The sequence below is a fragment of the Sturnira hondurensis genome, unplaced genomic scaffold, assembly GCF_014824575.4.
Source record: "Sturnira hondurensis isolate 20B ecotype Veracruz unplaced genomic scaffold, ASM1482457v3 Scaffold0005252, whole genome shotgun sequence".
Classification (NCBI taxonomy): domain Eukaryota; kingdom Metazoa; phylum Chordata; class Mammalia; order Chiroptera; family Phyllostomidae; genus Sturnira; species Sturnira hondurensis.
The window spans coordinates 1,530,749-1,550,665 of NW_028077883.1; the positions used below are offsets into that span (position 1 = coordinate 1,530,749).

A 19,917-nucleotide genomic window follows, 5' to 3' on the forward strand; every position below is an offset into this window, starting at 1 on the left:
ATTTAAGTCTGTTTGTTCCCACTCATCTTTCCTTGAGAAAATAACGAATAACATTTCTATTTGATTTATTTAAATGGGATACTTAGAAGTTGAATTGGATAAAGTGTAAAAATGCCAAATGTTCAAGTCTGGAGCTCCGTGACCTGTGTAATTCACTTCAGACACTTCTCTTCGGTCTTCACCCTCAGCAAATTAGTCTTTGCTTTCTCACTGGCAGGTCATGCTGTACTGCCCTATCAATAAGTATTCTAAAATTGAATTTAATTATATTTGTGATGTTAATACCAAGTAAGCGGAAAGACGTATCTGTTACCTTACAACTGTTTTTCCTGAACCCATGCTGTTTGATATGCATAGCTTTCCTACCACCTAAAAGTAGTACGTCTCTGTTGCTACTTACCCATTACTTGCAAACAGGGAGAGGCCATGAGGAAATTAAAGAATCAGCTATGAGGTTAACTTGTCACCAAATGTTTTCTTAAAAGGCCAGATAGCAAGTGCCTTAGGCTCTGCAGTCCAAAATGTCTCTGCCACAACCACACAACTCTGCCATGATGGCATCAAAGCAGCTATTGACAATATGTGAGTGAATAGCATGGCTGTGTTTTAATAAAATTTTATTTGCAAAAAGAGGTTGCCAGCCTGTGCTGTCATTTGCCAACTGGAATGTAAACCCTTGCTATTCAGAATATGGTCCCCAGCCCAACAACGTAAACACCCCAGGGAAACCCTTGGAAATGCAGAAAGTCAGCCTGTGTTGCAGACCTGCTGAGTCGGAATCTGCATTTAGACAGGATTCCTAGGGGGAGGGCCTCTCTTACCCATCTGAAGTCTCCTTCATTGGATCACGCAGACACGCCCAGGGTTTGGTAGAGATCATGAGCTGCAACCTTGGAGGGAAAGACCTGTGGAGATCACCTCCTATAGATCCTCAATCTGATGCTGCCTTGGGCAAAACTATCAACACCTCCCTTGAAAGATTCACTTGATGACCAGCTGTGGGGACCCTTAGGAAATGTTTGCAATTTGTATGGGCAGGTCTTCATAAGATGAATGCCTACTTAGATATGATTTTGAAAACAAAATGAGTCTATGGGACCTTCTGTGGAGAGAATATTGGCAATTTAATGATTGCCCTGAGGGAAGTCTTTTCCAGTTCAGACTAGAACTGAAAGAGAGCTCTGGGTTTATTTACTGCCTGTTTGGTAAACAGAATACCCTGTTTTATTAAAGTGCAGTGCACATTTCACTTGGTGCACTCCATAGTCATGGTCAAGGGCTCTAATACCATCTGGACTTCATACTGCCACCTGGACATCACACTGGTGTGCAGACTGTAATACTTTTAGGTCACATTATACCCTCTAATCATTTCAGCTTGTTTTCTAACTGCAGTCACTTTGAACAGTTCAGAATAGCTTGTCTAATGACTTAAGACTGTAAGATTAAATTTTCTTTAACATTAATTTTAACATACAGTGATTTGTATTGACTTGGGCATGTTTTCTCTCGTTGCTCACTGTGTTTATAAATGATATTACCGAGAACCTTAATGAATGGTTCAGACATTAATGAATGGCTTTTAGCAATTGCTTTGGGAAGCATCTGTGGGATTCAGTGTGTGTCCACTAAAGTTTGGTATTTTGCAAAAAACACTTGTTGGCACCCAAAATTGTTCTTATAGATGATGCAGCCATTCCAGGGGTCTGGGGACCCAAAGGCCTGTGACCCACTGTAGGTTTCTGGCTTCGCACAGGAAAGAATTCAAGTATGAGTCAGCACAGAGTTTAAAGTGAAAGTGATTTTATCAGCGCAGCACTGAGAAAGACAATGGGCTACTCCATGGACCAAGTAGCCCCGGTTGAGCAGGATCTGCTTCCTTTATTATAGATTCATGTAATCAAGGGGTAGGGTACTCAGTGAAGGGGTGGGATATTTAGGATCTTCTCAGGAAAGGGGAGGAGATTTCCGAGTTGCTCCATTAACCATTTTGTCTTCTTATATAGGGCTTTTCATTTTCCACCCCGAAAGTAAGGGGTGTGTCATTTAGCATGTTAATGTATTATAATGAACATATAATTCCACCGTTGGGTGTCTGCCAGTTTTAAGCCATGAATCTGGTGGTGGGGGTGGTCTTCCCTCTTTCCGACAGATTCTGTAGCTTTTATCTATTGCAGCTGTTCTGCCTCATGCCCTGTCTCATAGGGTTTGCTTCCTAGTTGGTTTGGACTACAGCACCATTGATTAAAATTAAATAAAAGCTCTACACACTTTACAAATGAAACAAAAGGCTTTTCATAAAGTATTTTCAAATTATAACTATAGTGTCCCTTATAGGATAGCTTCTAATATTATTGTTTCATAGCCTAAGTAATTTCTTTCTATCACTGGCATCCTGTGCTTATGATGCAGATTATTTCAAAATTATAATGTTTAAATTACCACCCTGGCTACTGCAAGAAACTGCAAATACCAGATACTGCCTTGTAAGTTAAGGACTGTGGTACACAGGCCACAGGTGTGGAATTGTTTTCTAGTAGAATTTATGGGAACAGAAAAAGAACCATCAGCAAAACTTAGAAAGGGAATATATCCTGGGTGTATCTATGGTACAAATGCCCAGTTGAAAAAAAAATTCACATAGTACACCATTTACAAATAGATTTTAGTTCAAGAGTATGTACTTTTAGGACATTAGGTAGAACTTGGGGTACAACTGATAAAATAATTATGAATATGGGGAGATCAGATCTAACGGTAACATGGTCACTCAACCATAATGTAACTGGAATGTATTACTTTTGGTGATGGGATGCTATGGAGGTTTATGAAAGTTTAATATTGGAGGTTAATTAAAAACAAGAAGGAATGAGAAATTGCACCTTATCATAGTGGATGCTGGTGTTTGAGGAAAAGTATATTCGATTACACCAGGCAGAAAAGGCTATAAAGAGAGTCTTATAAACAAGCTGAAATGGAGTGCTCTGTCTCTAAAAAGCTTTTTCAGTTGATGCTGTTTATTTAATGTCTAATACATGTCAGAATTTCAATCTTTCATTTAATAGCCCAGGTACAGTTAGCACTGCTTTTGCAGTTATCATTCACAGTGGAGATCTTTCTCCTTTCAAATGTAAAAGAGGCAGGGGGTGAGGGACAAACATCTCCGGACCTATAAATTGCACATTTAAAGAACTAGGGGGAAAAGGAATGGATTACTCTGGATACTTGAGTACAAAAAAAAAAAAACACCCATTGTCTAGCATTGAATTTAAATAAGGTACAGATACCAGCATTATTCTCGGACAGGCTCCCCGAAGGAGCACTACTACTGGGGTGAGGAGAGAGACTTCCATGGGAACCTTCCCTGCAGCTGCCCGTCATGCCAGGTGTGGTGGAAATCCATCTCGTGTGAGCATTTAGTTTGGTGTGTTCCATGTCCCAAAGACCTCAGCTCCCTATTACTCAATTACCATAGGTTTCAAACTGAGCTCCACAGAAACCCTCCAGCCAGGCTGTCAAACCCTCCAGCCAGTGTATCCCATACACTTACTGGACTTTCTTTGCAGCTTTCTTTGCAGCTTTCTTTGCAGCTTTTTAAGCAGAAAGTGTTCTGCTAAATATAAATTTAACTGCCAAAACCAATTCATTTTGTACAACAATAAAGGAAAAATTGATCTTTGCTTCTGTAGCACAGGAGCCCCAAAGCAAGGAGCTGCTCAGGTGTTTGTGACAGTCCAAAAAACCCCACCTGTTGGAGTAGCCAAGGTGCCGTTTATTACTCACGTTACAGGGGAGCACACCCATGCTTGAGGCAGGTCAGCTCAAGCCAGACCACACCTCTTCCAGTCTGAGGCTCCTTAAAAGGGGTCCCAGACAAAAGCAGCAAGGGTCCAGATTTCACATGGGTCCAAGCTACACATGGCCTGGAACTACATTATATCTGTGTGCACATGCAGAAGAAAAAGGTCAAGAAGCAGTCACAGAACAAGAAACCACTCCCAAAAGGAGATAAGGAGAAAGTTACAATCCATTCCTAAAACTGTACACATTCCTTCTGGCCAGGGTGGGGCAGCATCGGGGGAGGACCCTGGCCAGTCCTTTCTCACAGATGGTGAGAAAGGTGTGTATGGACCCCATAGCTTTGTCAACAATTCTGCTACTTTATTTTACCCTGTATCCTTTCCATTGGCCTCTGACCTCCTCTTCTCCTTAATGCCTTGCAGAAGTGACAACACTAACTTCAGTGAAATAATTAAAGTGTAATCTTCCCAATATCTGTGGTAATTTTAATGACATCCCCAGAGTTGTTCATTATTTATGTTGTATTGTAAGTTTTCATAATTCATAAAGATGGTAAATGACCTGTGTGAATCTACATTATTCCCATACATTAGTAAAGCCCTGCAAATCCAAGACATTTTTTAAGCTCTATATTCCATTAGTTGAGTTTAATCTCATTCCTAATATGCAGGTATTTTTCTACTTCAAAGCATCATTATGATGGTCATATAGTGACCATGGCTTACACACAGGGATTTGTTTTTATAAATGCATGAAGGAGTCATAATATATCAGACATAAGCCAGATCTATGGGTTGAAAAAATAACCTGAGAACACACCAACAAATGTGTGGGGATTTTAACTTTAAATTTTAAAGAAAAAACTCTGTACTTGTATACACTCCATGTTTTGCCCATTTCTTCATAATTGCATTGAAGGTCTATTTAGCCCTTAGAAGAAATGTTGTTAGCTTCCATTAAAAATAATGGACTCTTCTTATGGTCTCTTTAGCCATTTAAAAAAACAAAACAAAACGTAAGTTTATTCACATAATAGTTCCCCCCCCCTTTACCGTAACTTTCGACCTTTAAATCTTTAAAACTTTAAAGCATAAAATAATTTAAGAAGAAACTTCCTTAAGTTTGGGGAGGTTTGTTTTTAATTTGTTTATCTGCATTTGAATTTTTTTTTCATGTTTGGAAATGGACATAAGAAGGCCCACTTTAAAAATACTAAAACTCTGTACATCTGAAAACATGAGTCCAGTTTTAACAAATTGTAATTCCAACCTTTATGGATGATCTATTTCTCACTTGCTCTGTGAGGTGCTAAAAGGAAGAGCCATCAAGTGCAGGAATGCAGGGCCTGAGTCATCTTCCTAGACACTCACTTCACATTAGCAAAAAAGAGAGCCCAGGGTAAAGAGACCTGTGTAACCCAGTTTAATGCAATAACTGTCTAACTCACTTCACCACAGAGTGTGTTTTTTTGTAAAGTTTATGTTTCATACTGATTACAGCCCAACGTGATATTTAAAATAGTGTTTAAATATTAACCTTTGGAAATACTTCTATGGCAATATATGATTTTCATTGATTAAAAAAACAGAGCCTTGCATTAGAAGTTAAAAATAAATTACTCTAAGTAGTGTCAAAGTTGATTTATTTCCCATTACTTCATCTTCGTAATCTGAAGACCCCATCTCATGTATTTGTGTGGCTGACAAAACCCTATTCCCAAGGTGAGTTTTTAAAAACTGATCTGATTTTTAATACAATATTACTTAAAATGATAAATGTTAAATTTGGGGAGAAAGTCAGTGAATAACATAGGCATGTAATTATTCCCAAGGTTTTTGTTTTGGTTGAATAAGTAAACTATGGACACAGGTTCTTACATAAACAAGTTTATTTATTTCCTTTTTAAATAAAAAGTATGTCAGAAAGTAGATTGCGATTCCAGCACGAACTACCTAGAGTCAGGCCAAACATCACAAACTCAGTTCTCCACATGACTGTTCTCACTTTAGACATCAGCAGCAGGTTTGGGGGTCCCCAGGTTGAACCTATCACTGACAAGCTGGTTACATATTTGAGGGTTCCCACTACCCCATCAGGTTCACAAATGTACTGGAATGACTCAGAGAACTCAGAAAAGAACCATACTTACAATTACAATCAGAAGCAGCCCAAATAAGAGACACAGAGGCAAGGTCTAGCAAGGTCCCCAAAACAGGGCATCCTTGTTCTCTTGCACAGACCCAGGAGGCACCACTCTCTCTGCATCAATGTGGGTCATCAACTAGGAAACTCACCTGCACTTGGGCGTCCGGAGGTGTTACTGGGGTTTCATCACATAGGCACGATTAACTGAATCACTGACCACGTGGTTTAACTCTATCTTCTCTCCACAGAGGTTTTTCAGCTATCAGGTGGCTTAAAGCCCCAACCCTCTTAACTCCAGACTGGTCTTTGAAAGTGACCAAACACCTCCACTACACATCTTTTTAGTGTAAACTCATGTGTAGTCCAAGGGACCTACAGTGAATAGCAAAGATACTCTTTATAACTCTAGAAATTTCAGGGTCTGGAGGCAGTCTCCCAGTAATCAGGGTCAAAGACCAGCCAAATTCTTTATTATACAACAGAAAGATTTAGAGTATCCTATAAGAAATGGCCTTGATAATGAACTTATACATAGATGTGTCTGTGAATCTGAATGGGTCTTATCATTGGGTAAGCGCCTGGTATTGGAATAACAATGTCAACAAAACCCCACAGCCATTAACACTGATGTTGAAATTTCCTGAGAGAATCTTTACGTCCTTAGCAGAATGCAGAGATATGTATATAAAACAAATTAATGTAAATAAAATTAAAATAACATTGCATTGTAGTCAACTTACCTGGACACCTCTCTATGAAAATTTTAATTGTCTGGTGTTGATTCAATCCTTTTGATACATGGAATATATAAGATTGGGTAGAACATTCAGTTATAGGAGTTTGGATACATACACAGTTGTTTGGTTTCCCTGGGTTATCTTGTTACCAGTTTTTAATATGTAATTACAAAAGAATATGCTATGCATTTGGAAATACTTTAATTTTAAAAAATACTTTGAAACCCATGAGGACAACTATAGATAAGGTTACAGCTAGATTTTCTCATTCCTGATTGCAATAATAAGCATATAATACATATCAATAGGAGAGATTTTTTTGAGGTCCCTTTGGAAATTACTGCAGATGTTTCCCATGGAGAGCCAGCATTGCTCATTCACACAGCTGTAAATCAGAACCAACCAATGTTTTCCATGTGTTTTCAAAATAAATTCTTTAATCTATCAACAGTGCACCTTTCAACACCACAATGTAGTCATTGTGAAGGCTGTTGAGGGACACTTTATCCACGCATCCATAATTCAAATGTTTGAGGTGACTGGATGTATCTCAAAGGCAACATGTCTTCTGCTTGCCTTTTAAGATTGCTAGTGATTTGTGCCCATTTCAAACTGAAAGAGCAGTCATGGGATCCCCAAAAAAAGGATCAGAAATCAGGAGTTTGATTTTTCCATGTATCAGATTCAGTGCTGAACTGCTAAAAGTTTTAATACCCTAATTGTGAAGCCATTTATTTTATTTCAGCATTCCTCCGGAGCTATGAATTGTTACAAGACGGCAGCAGTTCGTTTAGCCTTAAGACACATCAGATTTTTCTGTCTTTCCATCCCCCACGATTGTTTGGTGTTAATTGCCTTCAAAAATGATCTTAGTGAAGAAGGCAGGGAAATGCTTATGTAGCAGTTCGCTACTAGAATTAAGAATTTTAATTGTGCTAGGTAAACATGACAGGCAATTATTGAATGTTGTTACATACTGGAAAATAAAAATGGAATGCTAAGCATTATATTCCGTGGCAGTTTTGTCTTGGTGCCTGAATGTATCTTTTAACAATTTAATAGGCTGAATTTTATTTGAGAGGTCATCTTGAATACCCTATTGGGAGATTATACATAAAAGTGTTAAGTGTTACTACTTGATAATACAGTGTGAATCAGACTGAAGTCACGCATGTTAATCCCACTAATGTCCTAATACTTCAACAGATAAAATGGAAAGAATTTCCATTTTATCTGTTACTCTGTGAAGTAGTGACATGAATGATTATGTGTTTCTACTTCCCACTATAATTACTAAATAACAAAAGGTCAGAGGTTTACTTTTACAGTCATTTTGAAATTTAACAAGGTGGGAAGATACAGCTCTTCTAGAAATATTTTGATAGCATTACCTTTGAAATACAAGTGTCTTTTTACCAAAGCTATTAATAATATTTAGAATTAATTGGGGTTTAAAAAATATTATTGGACTTTTACGAACATTAAACACTTTGGTGATGGGATAGCATTGATTTGCTATAACTTTAAACATTTTGCAGTTTGAGTCTATTTATTTCTTAAGCTATTACTATGCAACACAAAACTATTATATTAAAAAATTATTACTGGCCCCATATCAGGAATTACATTTTGAAACATCTCATGCTATTTTAGATAAACTCACTTATTGGCTGTGCTGTAGGAAAAGGGGAATGGAATTTGAGAGATACTTTGGCTCAAGACGGTGAGGTGAGCTTCTGTTCTCTCACCTCAAGCCATAATTAAAGTCAAAGCATAAGATTTAAGTAGACCACTACAAGCTCCTTGAAGATTGTTATGCTTTTCAAAATTCTGGTAAACATTATTGTAAAGTTCTCCTTCAGTTCTTCATTGGACATTTTTTGCATCATTGATACTCCAAAAACCATCTTGAACTTCAGAAGTGCCTTCAAAACTTGACATTCACATCTTCTTTTGGTCGTCAGTGTTTCACAGCTGACAAAACCTCAAGCAGCGCATCTGCCTTCTTGAAGGCTATCTGATATTTATTCCTACTTTTAACACTACAGTTGGCAAACTGCATTATAATAGTTTCAGGTTTAGTGACTTGGACATTTATGTAACTTACAAAATGATCATCCAGATAAGTCTAGCACCCATCTGGCACGGTATTAATTCTGTCTGGAAAACTCTGTTACTGCATCCTGCTCTTCATACCAAATTTGTCATCTCATCTTTTAGGAAAAAAGCTTTTTCTTTTATGCTTCATTTACAATTAGGTGTTATTATATGCATACTCTCTGTATTTTTAGCATGCATTCCAGGTAACTTACGGCAAGGTAGTGCTAGGAAATACTGCATAATAAATTGGCTAGCTTCTTAACACCATCCCAATCCAGGGCACTTTGGGCACAGCTTATATTAAATTTGTCATATTGGTTTTATTTTGCTATACTAAAAAAAAAAATCAATGTTTGCTGGCTCTTTCTACCTAGAGTAAAAAGAATAAAATACTTAGAAATAAATTTAACAAAAGAAGTACAAGGATTCTACACTAAAAAAAAATAACTGAAAAAATTAAAGAACACCTAAATAAATGGAAAGATTTAGCTCGAAGTTTAGATAATAATTTTGAAGTGGACCACCATAGTAACCACCATTTAATTCAAGAAGAAGAACATCATAACCAGGTCCTCAAAATTGCCCCATGTGCCACTCGACCATTAACGGTATCTTTGGACGTTATCCCTCATTCACTTACTTTTTAATTGTTTTTATCTTATTTTTGTTATTATTTTATTGTATTTTTTCATTACCATTTAGTCCCTGTATACCCTTCCCCCCCACCACCACCACACTGTTGTCCATGTCCATGAGTCCTTTCTCCTTTTTGCTCAATCCCACCACCTACTAACCGCCCCCTCCTACTAGCTGTCGTCTGTTCTCCGTCTATGAGTCTGTTTGTATTTTCCTTGGTTGTTCAGTTTGTTCATTATATTCCACATATAAGTGAAATCATATGGTATTTGTCTTTCTCTGGCTGGCTTATATTGTCTTTTCAGGAAAATTGTTTAGCTGAATTCCATCATAATTGGCTCAGCTTGTCAAAGGAATTTGCTAGGGATATGTTGTATTCTGAGCATTCTTCTAGACTCCGAAGGAACTTACGTTGTGGTGATGACGATAAATAATGCATGCAAGGAAATAACACAAATTTAATACTAGCTGAATGCAGGAAATGATGGTGGCTTCAAAATGATAGAGTAATTTGGGTATATTTTTAATGGAGAGCCATGGGACTTACCTTACAATTCATGTACCTGGATTGTTAAGACGGCAATACTTCCAAGTCAATCAAGCTATTCAACACAATTCTTATAAAAATGTTAGCTTTCATTTTGGTCAAAAATTGACAAGTTTATTCTACATGCATACAGAAATACAAGGGACCCAAAAGAGCCAAAATTACCTCTAAAAAGAAGAGCGACATGGGAGAACTCATGCTTTCCGATTTCAAAACTTACAAAGTTCTGGTAATCAATACAGTGTTATACTGGCATAGAGATCAATAGAATGACATTTAGAATCCAGATATAAACCTTAACACTTATGCTCAATTGATTTTCCACAAGGTGCCAAAACAATTCAGTGTAGAAAGAATAGTCTTTTCAACAACTGAGCCTGGGAAAACTTGATAATCACATACTAAAGAATGAAGTTGGACCCCTAACTCTTGTTATATATAAAAATTAATTGAATCTTATAACTAAATATAAGAGCTAAAACTATAGAGCTCAGAAGAAAATACAGGTGTAAATCTTCATGACCTTGAATTAGGTAATGACTAATGAGATATGTCATCAGAGATCAAACAACCAAAAAAAAATAGATAAGTAGGATTAGTACTGAAAACTTTTGTTTTTCAAAGAATACTAAAATTGAAAAAAATAAGAAGTTTTAACAGATGTAGAAATTGGGGTACATATGCCTTGCTACTGATACTGTAAAATGGTGCAGTAACTTCGAAAACAGTTTGGCACTTCCTCAAAGAGTAAAGTACAGAGTTATTATATGACCCAGCAGTTTCGCTCCTAGATATTTATGTCCAAAAAACTGAAAACATTTTCACTCAGAAACTTCTATACAAATGTTCACAGCAGCATTATTTATAATATACAAAATGTGGGAACAACTAAAATATTCATCAACTGATGAGCAAAATATGATATTCCCATACAATGGACTACTCTTTAGTCAGAAAAAGAAATGAAATAATAACATGCTAAAACATAGACAAACCCTGAAAATATTGTAAGTGAAAGAAGCCAATCACCAAAGACCATGTGGGGTTTGATTTCATTTTATGAAATATCCAAAATAAGCAAATTCTTAGGGACATAAACGTGATCAGTGGTTACCGGGGTGTAGGGAAGAGAAAATGGGAAGCGGATGCCAATGGGTAGAGGGTTTCTTTCTGTGATGATGAAAATGTTCTGAAATTAGATGGTGGTGATGTTTGTACAACTCAGTGAATACAATACTAATGTGAAAATGTGAGCTGACTTTTATGGTACATGACTTATATTTCAATAAAAATTTTAAAACTCTACTTAGAGTGCCTAGTACAGATTGTTTGTATTATAATCATTTTCTTCTTCTTTTTTTAAACAAAAATTTTTAAAAGATTTTATTTATTTATCTTTAGAGGGGAAGGGAAGAGAGAAGGAGATAAATATCAATGTATGGTTGCCTCTCGTGAGTCCCCTGCTGGGAACTGGCCTGCAACCCAGGCATGTGCCCTGACTGGGAATGGAACCAGTGATCCTTTGGTTCTCAGGCCGACACCCAGTCCTTTGAGCCACACCAGCCAGGGCAACATCTGATTCTTAAGCCAAGGAATTTTGCTTTTCTTACATATTTGCCTTGAGAACAGTTGTGATAAACTGATGTCGAGAAATGTCAAGTTGGTGATATGGGACTGTTCAAGGGAAATGTTCCCATTTCTCAAAACTAATCTGTAGGTTGTTAAGTTAATTGGCTGTGTGATTTGATGGTGTGAATACTGGACTAGACCTTAGAAAACCTTTCCTCATGCCTCAGTGTATGAACTTGTACTTGTTAATTATTTCCCTGCCTTTGGGTGGAATATCAATAATAGCCCAAAAAATTTATAAGATTTTCAAGTGACTCAAAATGAATATAAGATGTGAAGGTGCTTTAAAATTGACAGCACTATAAAAATAGGAGACATTATTTACTGAACACCTTTCCATTTCCTCCTGTAGACTTGATTTTCTAAGAAGGGGGAAACATAAAGTGCTAAGTTAAATGGTTCCTTTTGGATAGTGATTGAAAGGGTCTGGCTTTCTTCTTAAGGAAGAACATTGCTTAGACTCAGGAACTTGAACTTGTGTGACACTAACAATGGGATTTTGTAGAAAACTGTTGTGATTTTTTTAATGAATCATTCTGGCAAATGAAGAATGATATGGCAGCAGACAGGTTATTGTCAATTAAACACGAGCTGTCAGAGCGTCTGAAATGTTAAAATATGGTGGGTGTGAATCCTAAGCTGATCCTATGGCAGCCGCTCAGCTGTTACTTTAACAGAGTTACTGTATGTATGTGTCATTTTCCTGCAACATTTAATTTGAGTCCTCAAGGACGGAGACACCTCTGCATTTGCACGTTGCTGTCGCACCAATCTTGGACCTCCTAAATGAGCTAGAATGGTGGGTGGTGGAGGGCAGGTGGCATTTGGAGGAGAGAGCTCTCATGTCCTTTTCCTCCCCTCAGGCTACATTGAAGAAGCCTGCATCATCCCCTGTCCCTCGGACTGCAAGCTCAGTGAGTGGTCCAACTGGTCCCGCTGCAGCAAGTCCTGCGGGAGTGGCGTGAAGGTTCGGTCTAAATGGCTTCGTGAAAAACCGTATAATGGAGGAAGACCTTGCCCCAAACTGGACCATGTCAACCAGGTATTTTCGACCATTCGGAATAATAAAGTATTGTGATTTAGATTGATAATGATCTGTTCCCCGCCCCCCCTGCAAAAAATGTACAGAAGTAAATAGTAACTCCCGAATTAGAAATCTGACCCATTTTATCTTCAGAATGCCTGGTTTATTAATACATATATTTTATTAAAATCCCAAGTCAGATATATCACTTGTATTCTCAAGAGATGTAGTACCCTGCATGTATATGCATATGAATGCAATTCAATAGAAATAAAATGAAACTTATGTTTGAAATAATGTCAAGGTATTTAACCTGTCATAGAATTAGATCTAACATGTGTCAACAGCAAGACCATATTACACTTGAAGTTCCCCTAGTCTCTCAGAAAACACACCTCAATTAGCAACTGCGCAAATTAAAATCAAATAAAGGATACAGAGTCAGGTCTCTGGAAATATATGTTGTGCATTAATTTAAATTTGATTGATAAAAATATGTTTAAAAATTTAAAGATATCTTCAAAGTCACTGTATTTTATCTGTAAATTTAGTCATTGGCCTTTTTCATCTTAGTTTGAACTTTATTTGACTTCAGATGTACTTTATTAGTTGCTATTGATAGTTGTTACTTGTGTTCCATTGGAACTATAAAGTAAAAGGTGAATGTAATATAATGCATTAAACAATTACTGATATGTTTGGCTTGCATGTGAATTAACAGAGAATGAATTTCATATAGTATGTGTAGAAATTAAGATGTGTATGTAAATCTAAGTCTCAAGCAAATGAATCAAGTCATGTATAGGAACCAACCTTAAATGTGTAAATATATTTTATACATACACAGACTAATTTTAATTTCCAAAAACACTACTTACCAGTACACAAACTTTCCTTCCCAAATTAACCTACATTTGTTCATAACAGTAAAGTTGTGAACTTTATTGTAGAGAAAATAAAAAGAATGTTCGAATAGAGAAATTAGGGTGAAGAAAGTGTAGAATTAAATTCCATAGAAAGTACTCTGAAAGAAATTTGATTTTTCCCCAAGTAGCTGAATTTGCCCTGAAGATCACCTGGAGGTGAGTAACACACTGCACTGCTGCCATCTACTGGTAGTCCAGGTTCCCTGCCCTGGGGGATGTTCCCAAAGAAGAAAATTGAGTTCTGCGATCCTAATGAAACAGGATCTTTCAAATGTAATGTTTGTGATACAACCCAATATTTTCCTGTAAGTTTTGAAATCTTGTATGTCTAATAGTAAATTTAAATTACAATAAATTTTGATCCATGGTTCTAACAAAAAGAACTTATCTTTAATAGTGAACTTGCAAAGATTTAAGACCTATGCCAAGATATCTTTGCTATGAAAGTCTGTACCCTAAGCCATTTCTCTGTCACTCTCGAACCCTGATATAATCTAGTGCAGTGTTTGATAAAGACATCTGGGTACTTGGTACCAGCCTCTTAGTGTTATTAACAACTAAAGAGTCAGAGCTTAAACAAGAAATAATACATTCCTGGATGTTTGACTTGGAGCGTAAATGTTCTACATTTAAAAAAGAAACTTTTCAGGATTCACGTGTTAATAAAATATTAGAAAAGCAAAGACTATGCAGTGGTCTGTGTCAGTGTCAGAGACTGTAAGTCACGTATATTTTTCATGATTGTACATTCCTTAATATAATTAATAGTACGTTGCCTTGAAAATGGTATTTGAGGGTCTGTTTTCCAACTGAGGAAGCAATTCCTCATTTCTTAAGAGATATAGATGAAGGGATGAAGATGGATAGACTTGCCAGTCAGCTTACCAACAGATAGAGAGTCCCTTCACAATCTGCAGCACAAGACATTTGAAGTTATGGGTTGGTTCCCCAGGATACGTATTTTGAGGCCCATCTTCATCCCGCTATCTAGTACTTTCCTTGACTCTGCTGGTTGCCGTAGTTATTTATGCCTCTGAACTTTTAATAATAAGTTGGACTTTCTCTCTCAAGGCCTAATAAAAATGCTCTAATTATTTACAAAAAAATGGGCTTTTCAATAGGGAGAAGAATATGTGAAACTTGGAACATAAATTTTTCTCGTTAAATATGCTGACATTCTACTTGTCTTTGTTTCTCTCCCTGTTCTTGATTGCTGTTGAATATAACCACTCCAGGCACAGGTAAGAACTCCTCAACCTCAGGGTTTGATAACAGAATGCTGCTTGTTTTCTGTTTTGCCACTGGTTTCGGAGGATGTATTTTTGCCCTACCACGGTCTTTTATCTTTTACATGCAGAAACTATCATATTTTGCATAAAATTTATGTTCTGCAGTTGTTCCCTCCTCGTTTCCTTGCATGCTACCTGTGTTTTCTCATTCTACACAGAATCAGGGCCCGAGGTGCAGAGTGGGGAAGAAGCTTTACTTCTCAAGCCTTGACAAGGCAATGACGCCCCCTACTGATGATCTCATGCTTCTTCTCAGGGTGGGGAGTAAAGGTGCAGGAGAGCTGAAAGTGGGTAGCAGGAGGATGCTCTGAACTGATTTGTATTCACTCCAGTGTCCGAGACTCAAATGCAGGCCATCAAAGGATTAGGAAAGCTGGCATTTCCCTTTCAATTTTTCCCTTCCCCACAAAGTTGTAACATAATGTTTTACGCAGTAAAAGTGTCATATTTTAATATAACACCAATGTGAATGTGATCACTTTTGACAATAAGTATAGATTCCTACTCTAACCGTGCAGATTTTTATTATTATTTGGAATAAGTTTACTCTGTCACTTGGGTGCTTAGGCCACTAAAATTTACATGAGGGAGTAGTCCAAAGGACTATATCAATCTGTATTTTCTGTAATTAGTTACATAGACACTCGTGCTCTTGTGTGTGTGTGAAACAAGAAATAGAATAAAATAAAATAAATAAAAATATAGACAGGGTCCAGAGGGGAGAGGGGAGAGAATCACAGGGGGAAAGGGGAAGGACTCACATGAACAAGTATAAAGGACACATGGACAATAACTAAGGTGGGGGGCGGAGATGGGAGGGAGGTGGAGAGCACTGGGTGGGGGAGGGCTGGGAATACAAGAAAGAAAACTGTACTTGAACAAGAGTTAAATAAAAATTTTTTTAAAAATATAGATTTTTAAATTATTTTTTAAAACATTTTTCTATACTAGTTGAGTCAGCTTTGTTGCGGTGGATTATGGCCTATTTATTTCCTTTATTTAGTCATTAGTCTCACTGAGAAAAGAGCATAATTGTTCATTGTTCCAAAAATCCTGGCACTAAACAAACCACCTTGAACTTGGGGCGGAAGTGGGGTGCCTTCGCACAAACAATGGGCTTTGTGCCAAGTGGCCCTCTGTGCTTTAGGATGCAGTGATGTAATAGAACAATTCCACATCTTGGTTCCAAGCCCTAAATGACTGAGGGTTCGTTTAAAGGTGTTTTTATTTCATATTATTGATTATTTTAATTTACTTTAAAAAATGGACCGTACAGATATATTTTCATTATTATTCATATTTATTTTTAATTAATTATATTTATTTGAAAATAGCTATTTTATACACTTAATTAATTAATTAATTAATTCATCCATTCATTTATTCATCTACCTAATCTCTATTGATTGCCTAACATATGACCACCCTGGGGTAAGTATTGAAGACACTCAAAATTGTAAATAGGGCCGAAGGCCCAGAAAATCACAGTACTTTGTGGTAATGTTGTGGTGTTTGCGGTCTTTGGGTTCCTCGAGTTAGAAATCAAGAGGTGCTCCCAGAAACACTTCTGGACCAATTTTATGAAGCTAAAGCTCCAGCCCAAGGGAGGCAGCATAGAGGAAAGGAAGGTCCTCTGAACGGACTCAGGGAGGGCGTTGGCTCTACTTGGTCGCTTTTATAAGCTGGAAACAAGGCAGGCAGGCCTTGTGCACAAAGGTGAGCTTTTTGAAAAAGGCAGATTTGAGAAATTTTCCACGTCAAGGTCAAGCGACTTCCTCCTGCTGTCTGGTTGCTTAGCAACTGCCTTAGCACCTGTGAGGGCCAAGATGGTGGACTGCTCACTTCCGCCACCCCAGGGGAGTCATATAGCAGTCAAACCTTAATCAACTGCGAGTGCGGAAGGGTGGCTTCCACTTCTGCAAGGAGGTAAGTGGTTCTAAGGGAGATAAGCAAGGCTAGTTCTTCATTCTTGGGCCAGGAGGAGCTGAGGCGAGGGCATTTTTGCAGTCACCTTATCCTGTGTGCCTTATAGCCATCTGTCATCCTCTCAGTCCCAGGCCCAGGGCTCTGTGCTGCCTCAGTAAGGGTCACTCCAGGGAAGCAGGTCACGTACCAAATGAGGTCCAGCGGGCCAGATCTACAACTGTAACATAAGGAGCAACAAAATACAAGACAGCTAGTTCTGCCCTTTTGAGTACTAGGACTCTCAAGAAATTCCAAATAATGATGGGGAGAAATAAAAGTAGCTACAATAAGAATGTAATGAATATTATGCTGTAAAGTCTTCCCAGACACTCTCATCAGGGGCCTGAGAGGAGATCACCAAGAACTGTGTGTGTTTCAGGTGTATGAGGTCGTCCCCTGCCAGAGTGACTGCAACCAGTACTTGTGGGTCGCAGAGCCCTGGAGCGTCTGCAAGGTGACCTTTGTGAACACTCGGGATAACTGCGGAGAGGGTGTGCAAACCCGGAAAGTGAGGTGAGGCCAAGCGAAAAGGCACAGAGGAGCAAAACACACACCACTTCCCCGTTTCCTTCCTGCCAATGCAAGCATTCACTCCTTCCCCATCTCCTAATAAACTGCCTTTAGCTTTATTTTTAGGGAATCTGTGTTCGTGAAAAACTCTATAAAAGGATCAGCTTCAAGCAGCAGTTTATCATACTCGGCCTTCTGATTTAGGAAGCTTCACTCTGAGTTGCTTTTTCTTGCAAGGAAAGAGTCTCGTATTGAGTTTGAGGTGAACCAATGCAGATTTTCTAACCCTAATGATTTTTTCCTTCAAAGCCAAATAAGTTTCTAACTGCATTTTAATGATAATTGGTTATAAACCCTTGGCCCTTTATATAAAACTGGCCAACTTTTGAGTACTTCTGTCTTCCAGGAAGGCTTCCCATTGGCTAATGCTTCGCATTTCTTCTGTGGCCTCACTGTTCGGTAGAATAGGCACTAGTCACATTTGACTATTTTCACTTTTAATTTAAACTAATAAAAATTAAATAAAATTAAAATGTATTTCTTCAGTCACACCAAACACATTGCAAGTGCTCAATAGCCACCGGTGGCAAGAGGCTATCATATCAGCACAGAATTTCTGTCATTACAGAGAGTTCTATTGGAGGGGTTTTGTTCTGTGGTACCCCAGATAGCCTGCACTGTTTTGAAAAGATCTTTTCACATGCCTGTCACTGTTTTAAACCCTGCAAGTGTCTCCACACTCAAATACTGTCATATTTATGGACATTTCCCTAACACCCCATACAAGTTTGACACTCATTAAATTTTCTCTACAGCCTTTGCAGGGAATCCTTAAGGGTTCTAGAACCTGGGACCCAAGTCTATGACTTTTATTATTTCCACTTCATGCAGTAGATTCACAAATACTAACTTTCCAAGAACACATATGTAGTACACACAGTTGGCATTCAAACCCAAGTCTCTTCATTCTGTCTAACTATACCAGTTTCTTCTAACACAGCTGAATGACACACAATAAGACAAGTATAAAAATGTACAGAGCTCATCATGCATGTCATGAAGCTCATTCTCACCCATGACCTAACTTTTCATTAATTTAAGGTTCATATTTTTCATATGCTTTAGTAGGAAGGTAGAACCAATTAACATTTTTAGCTTAAAATCGGGGAATATAATGAGTTGATAGGGAAACAGGGAAGAAAAAAATAAGTTCTGTTTTCTGATCTTGTCCTTCAAAATTTAAAATTTCACTTTCAATTTTAAAATACTTTCTATATATTCATAATTTGATCAGATTGGCATTTCGGTTAGTAAAAAATAGATGTAATAAAGAACTGTGGTTCTTTCTGCTTCCCCTTCAACCGTCTGTGTACATGTTGCTTCTTTTTTCTCTGTGAGTAGACATTCTTAACACTCCCAAACACATCCCAAACTAACTTTTCAGATCCACTTATTTTTTTTCAGCAAACATCTTTAATGCAAATACAGAAACCAGAAGATCAGCAGTGATTGTGATCTCTGATCACATAATGTTTCTTTACTGATTGTGTACCTCCCTGGCCTTATCCTCAGCTAATTAAGATCACAATGTCCTTAAGTGCAATACTTGAGTGACATTGTAGGATACGTGAGTCTCTCAGAGAGCAGGATACAATATATCTCAGCTTGTTTTTTCTCCCTTTAGAATGTTATGACATTTCAAAGATTGGATGATAAAAGTGGTTTGCCCTGGTAGGAAGAGATATTTTTTCCATTGGCCTTTTTTAAAGTTACCAGCATATTGTGATCATAAAAAACAGAGTTATTTGGTTATTTTTATTGTTGCTTTTGAATTCTCTACTGACAATGCGCCCCCTACTGTCATATCTGTGGTGGACCACTGGCCCTACCTTTGGCCTCCTCAACTTGATTCTACACTATGTTTTCTGATAGGCATCTGTTTTCTCACAGCATAATTCCTTTTCACATGGAAAGGAGAAAGGCCAAGAACTTGAGAAAAGCAAATGAAGAACTTGAGAAAAGCCCTACTTATAGGGCCTCCCTTTGGGGTCAAAACTTGATCCAAATATTTCTCTTCTAGAGTGATTCTAGAGTGATTTTAAAAATCATTAATACCAAATATAATATATACAACATAAATAATTTGAATGTCAACATAAGAGTTTTTAGCAGTTGTGGCACATTCAAATGTTGAAATTCAAATGCAGTTATTAAACATTGTATCTTAGAAAAATAGTTAACAACATGACAAGATGTCTATATTACTTTCTAAAAGAGTACAAAAAGCAGTAGTGTTCTTGAATTTAATGAAATGAAAATGTTTAAATATAGTAAACTGTTAAGAGCAGTTATTTCTGATTGAATCATGTGAATTTTTACTATTTATTGATTTTCCTGAAATGCACATGTCACCTTTGTAACAAAAATTAAAAGAAAAGCCTTTGAAAATAAAATTTTACGTACATAACTACATAACAGAGCCTTGACCGTCTGCCCTTGACTCTGAATCAATGGGTAACTTTGCAAGTTAACCTTGTACATGGCGTCAGCACCCACCACAAACCATGTCTTTTCTCAGCAGCAAGGCCAGCTGCGAGCGTCAAGCTGT

The 19,917-nt window shown here is 37.5% G+C and overlaps 1 protein-coding gene across 2 annotated transcripts in view; it reads left to right on the forward strand.

Annotated features, from left to right (window-relative positions):
• Positions 1-19,917, forward strand: part of THSD7A (thrombospondin type 1 domain containing 7A) — a 375,672-nt gene that overhangs the window by 324,207 nt on the left and 31,548 nt on the right. The window contains exons 14-16 of one of the 2 annotated variants that reach the window (XM_037046382.1): positions 12,459-12,637; positions 14,781-14,786; positions 17,179-17,312. In XM_037046382.1, coding sequence (XP_036902277.1) covers positions 12,459-12,637; positions 14,781-14,786; positions 17,179-17,312 — 319 coding nt within the window. The remainder of the gene's footprint in view (positions 1-12,458; positions 12,638-14,780; positions 14,787-17,178; positions 17,313-19,917) is intronic. The other variant, XM_037046384.1, reaches the window with a different exon arrangement.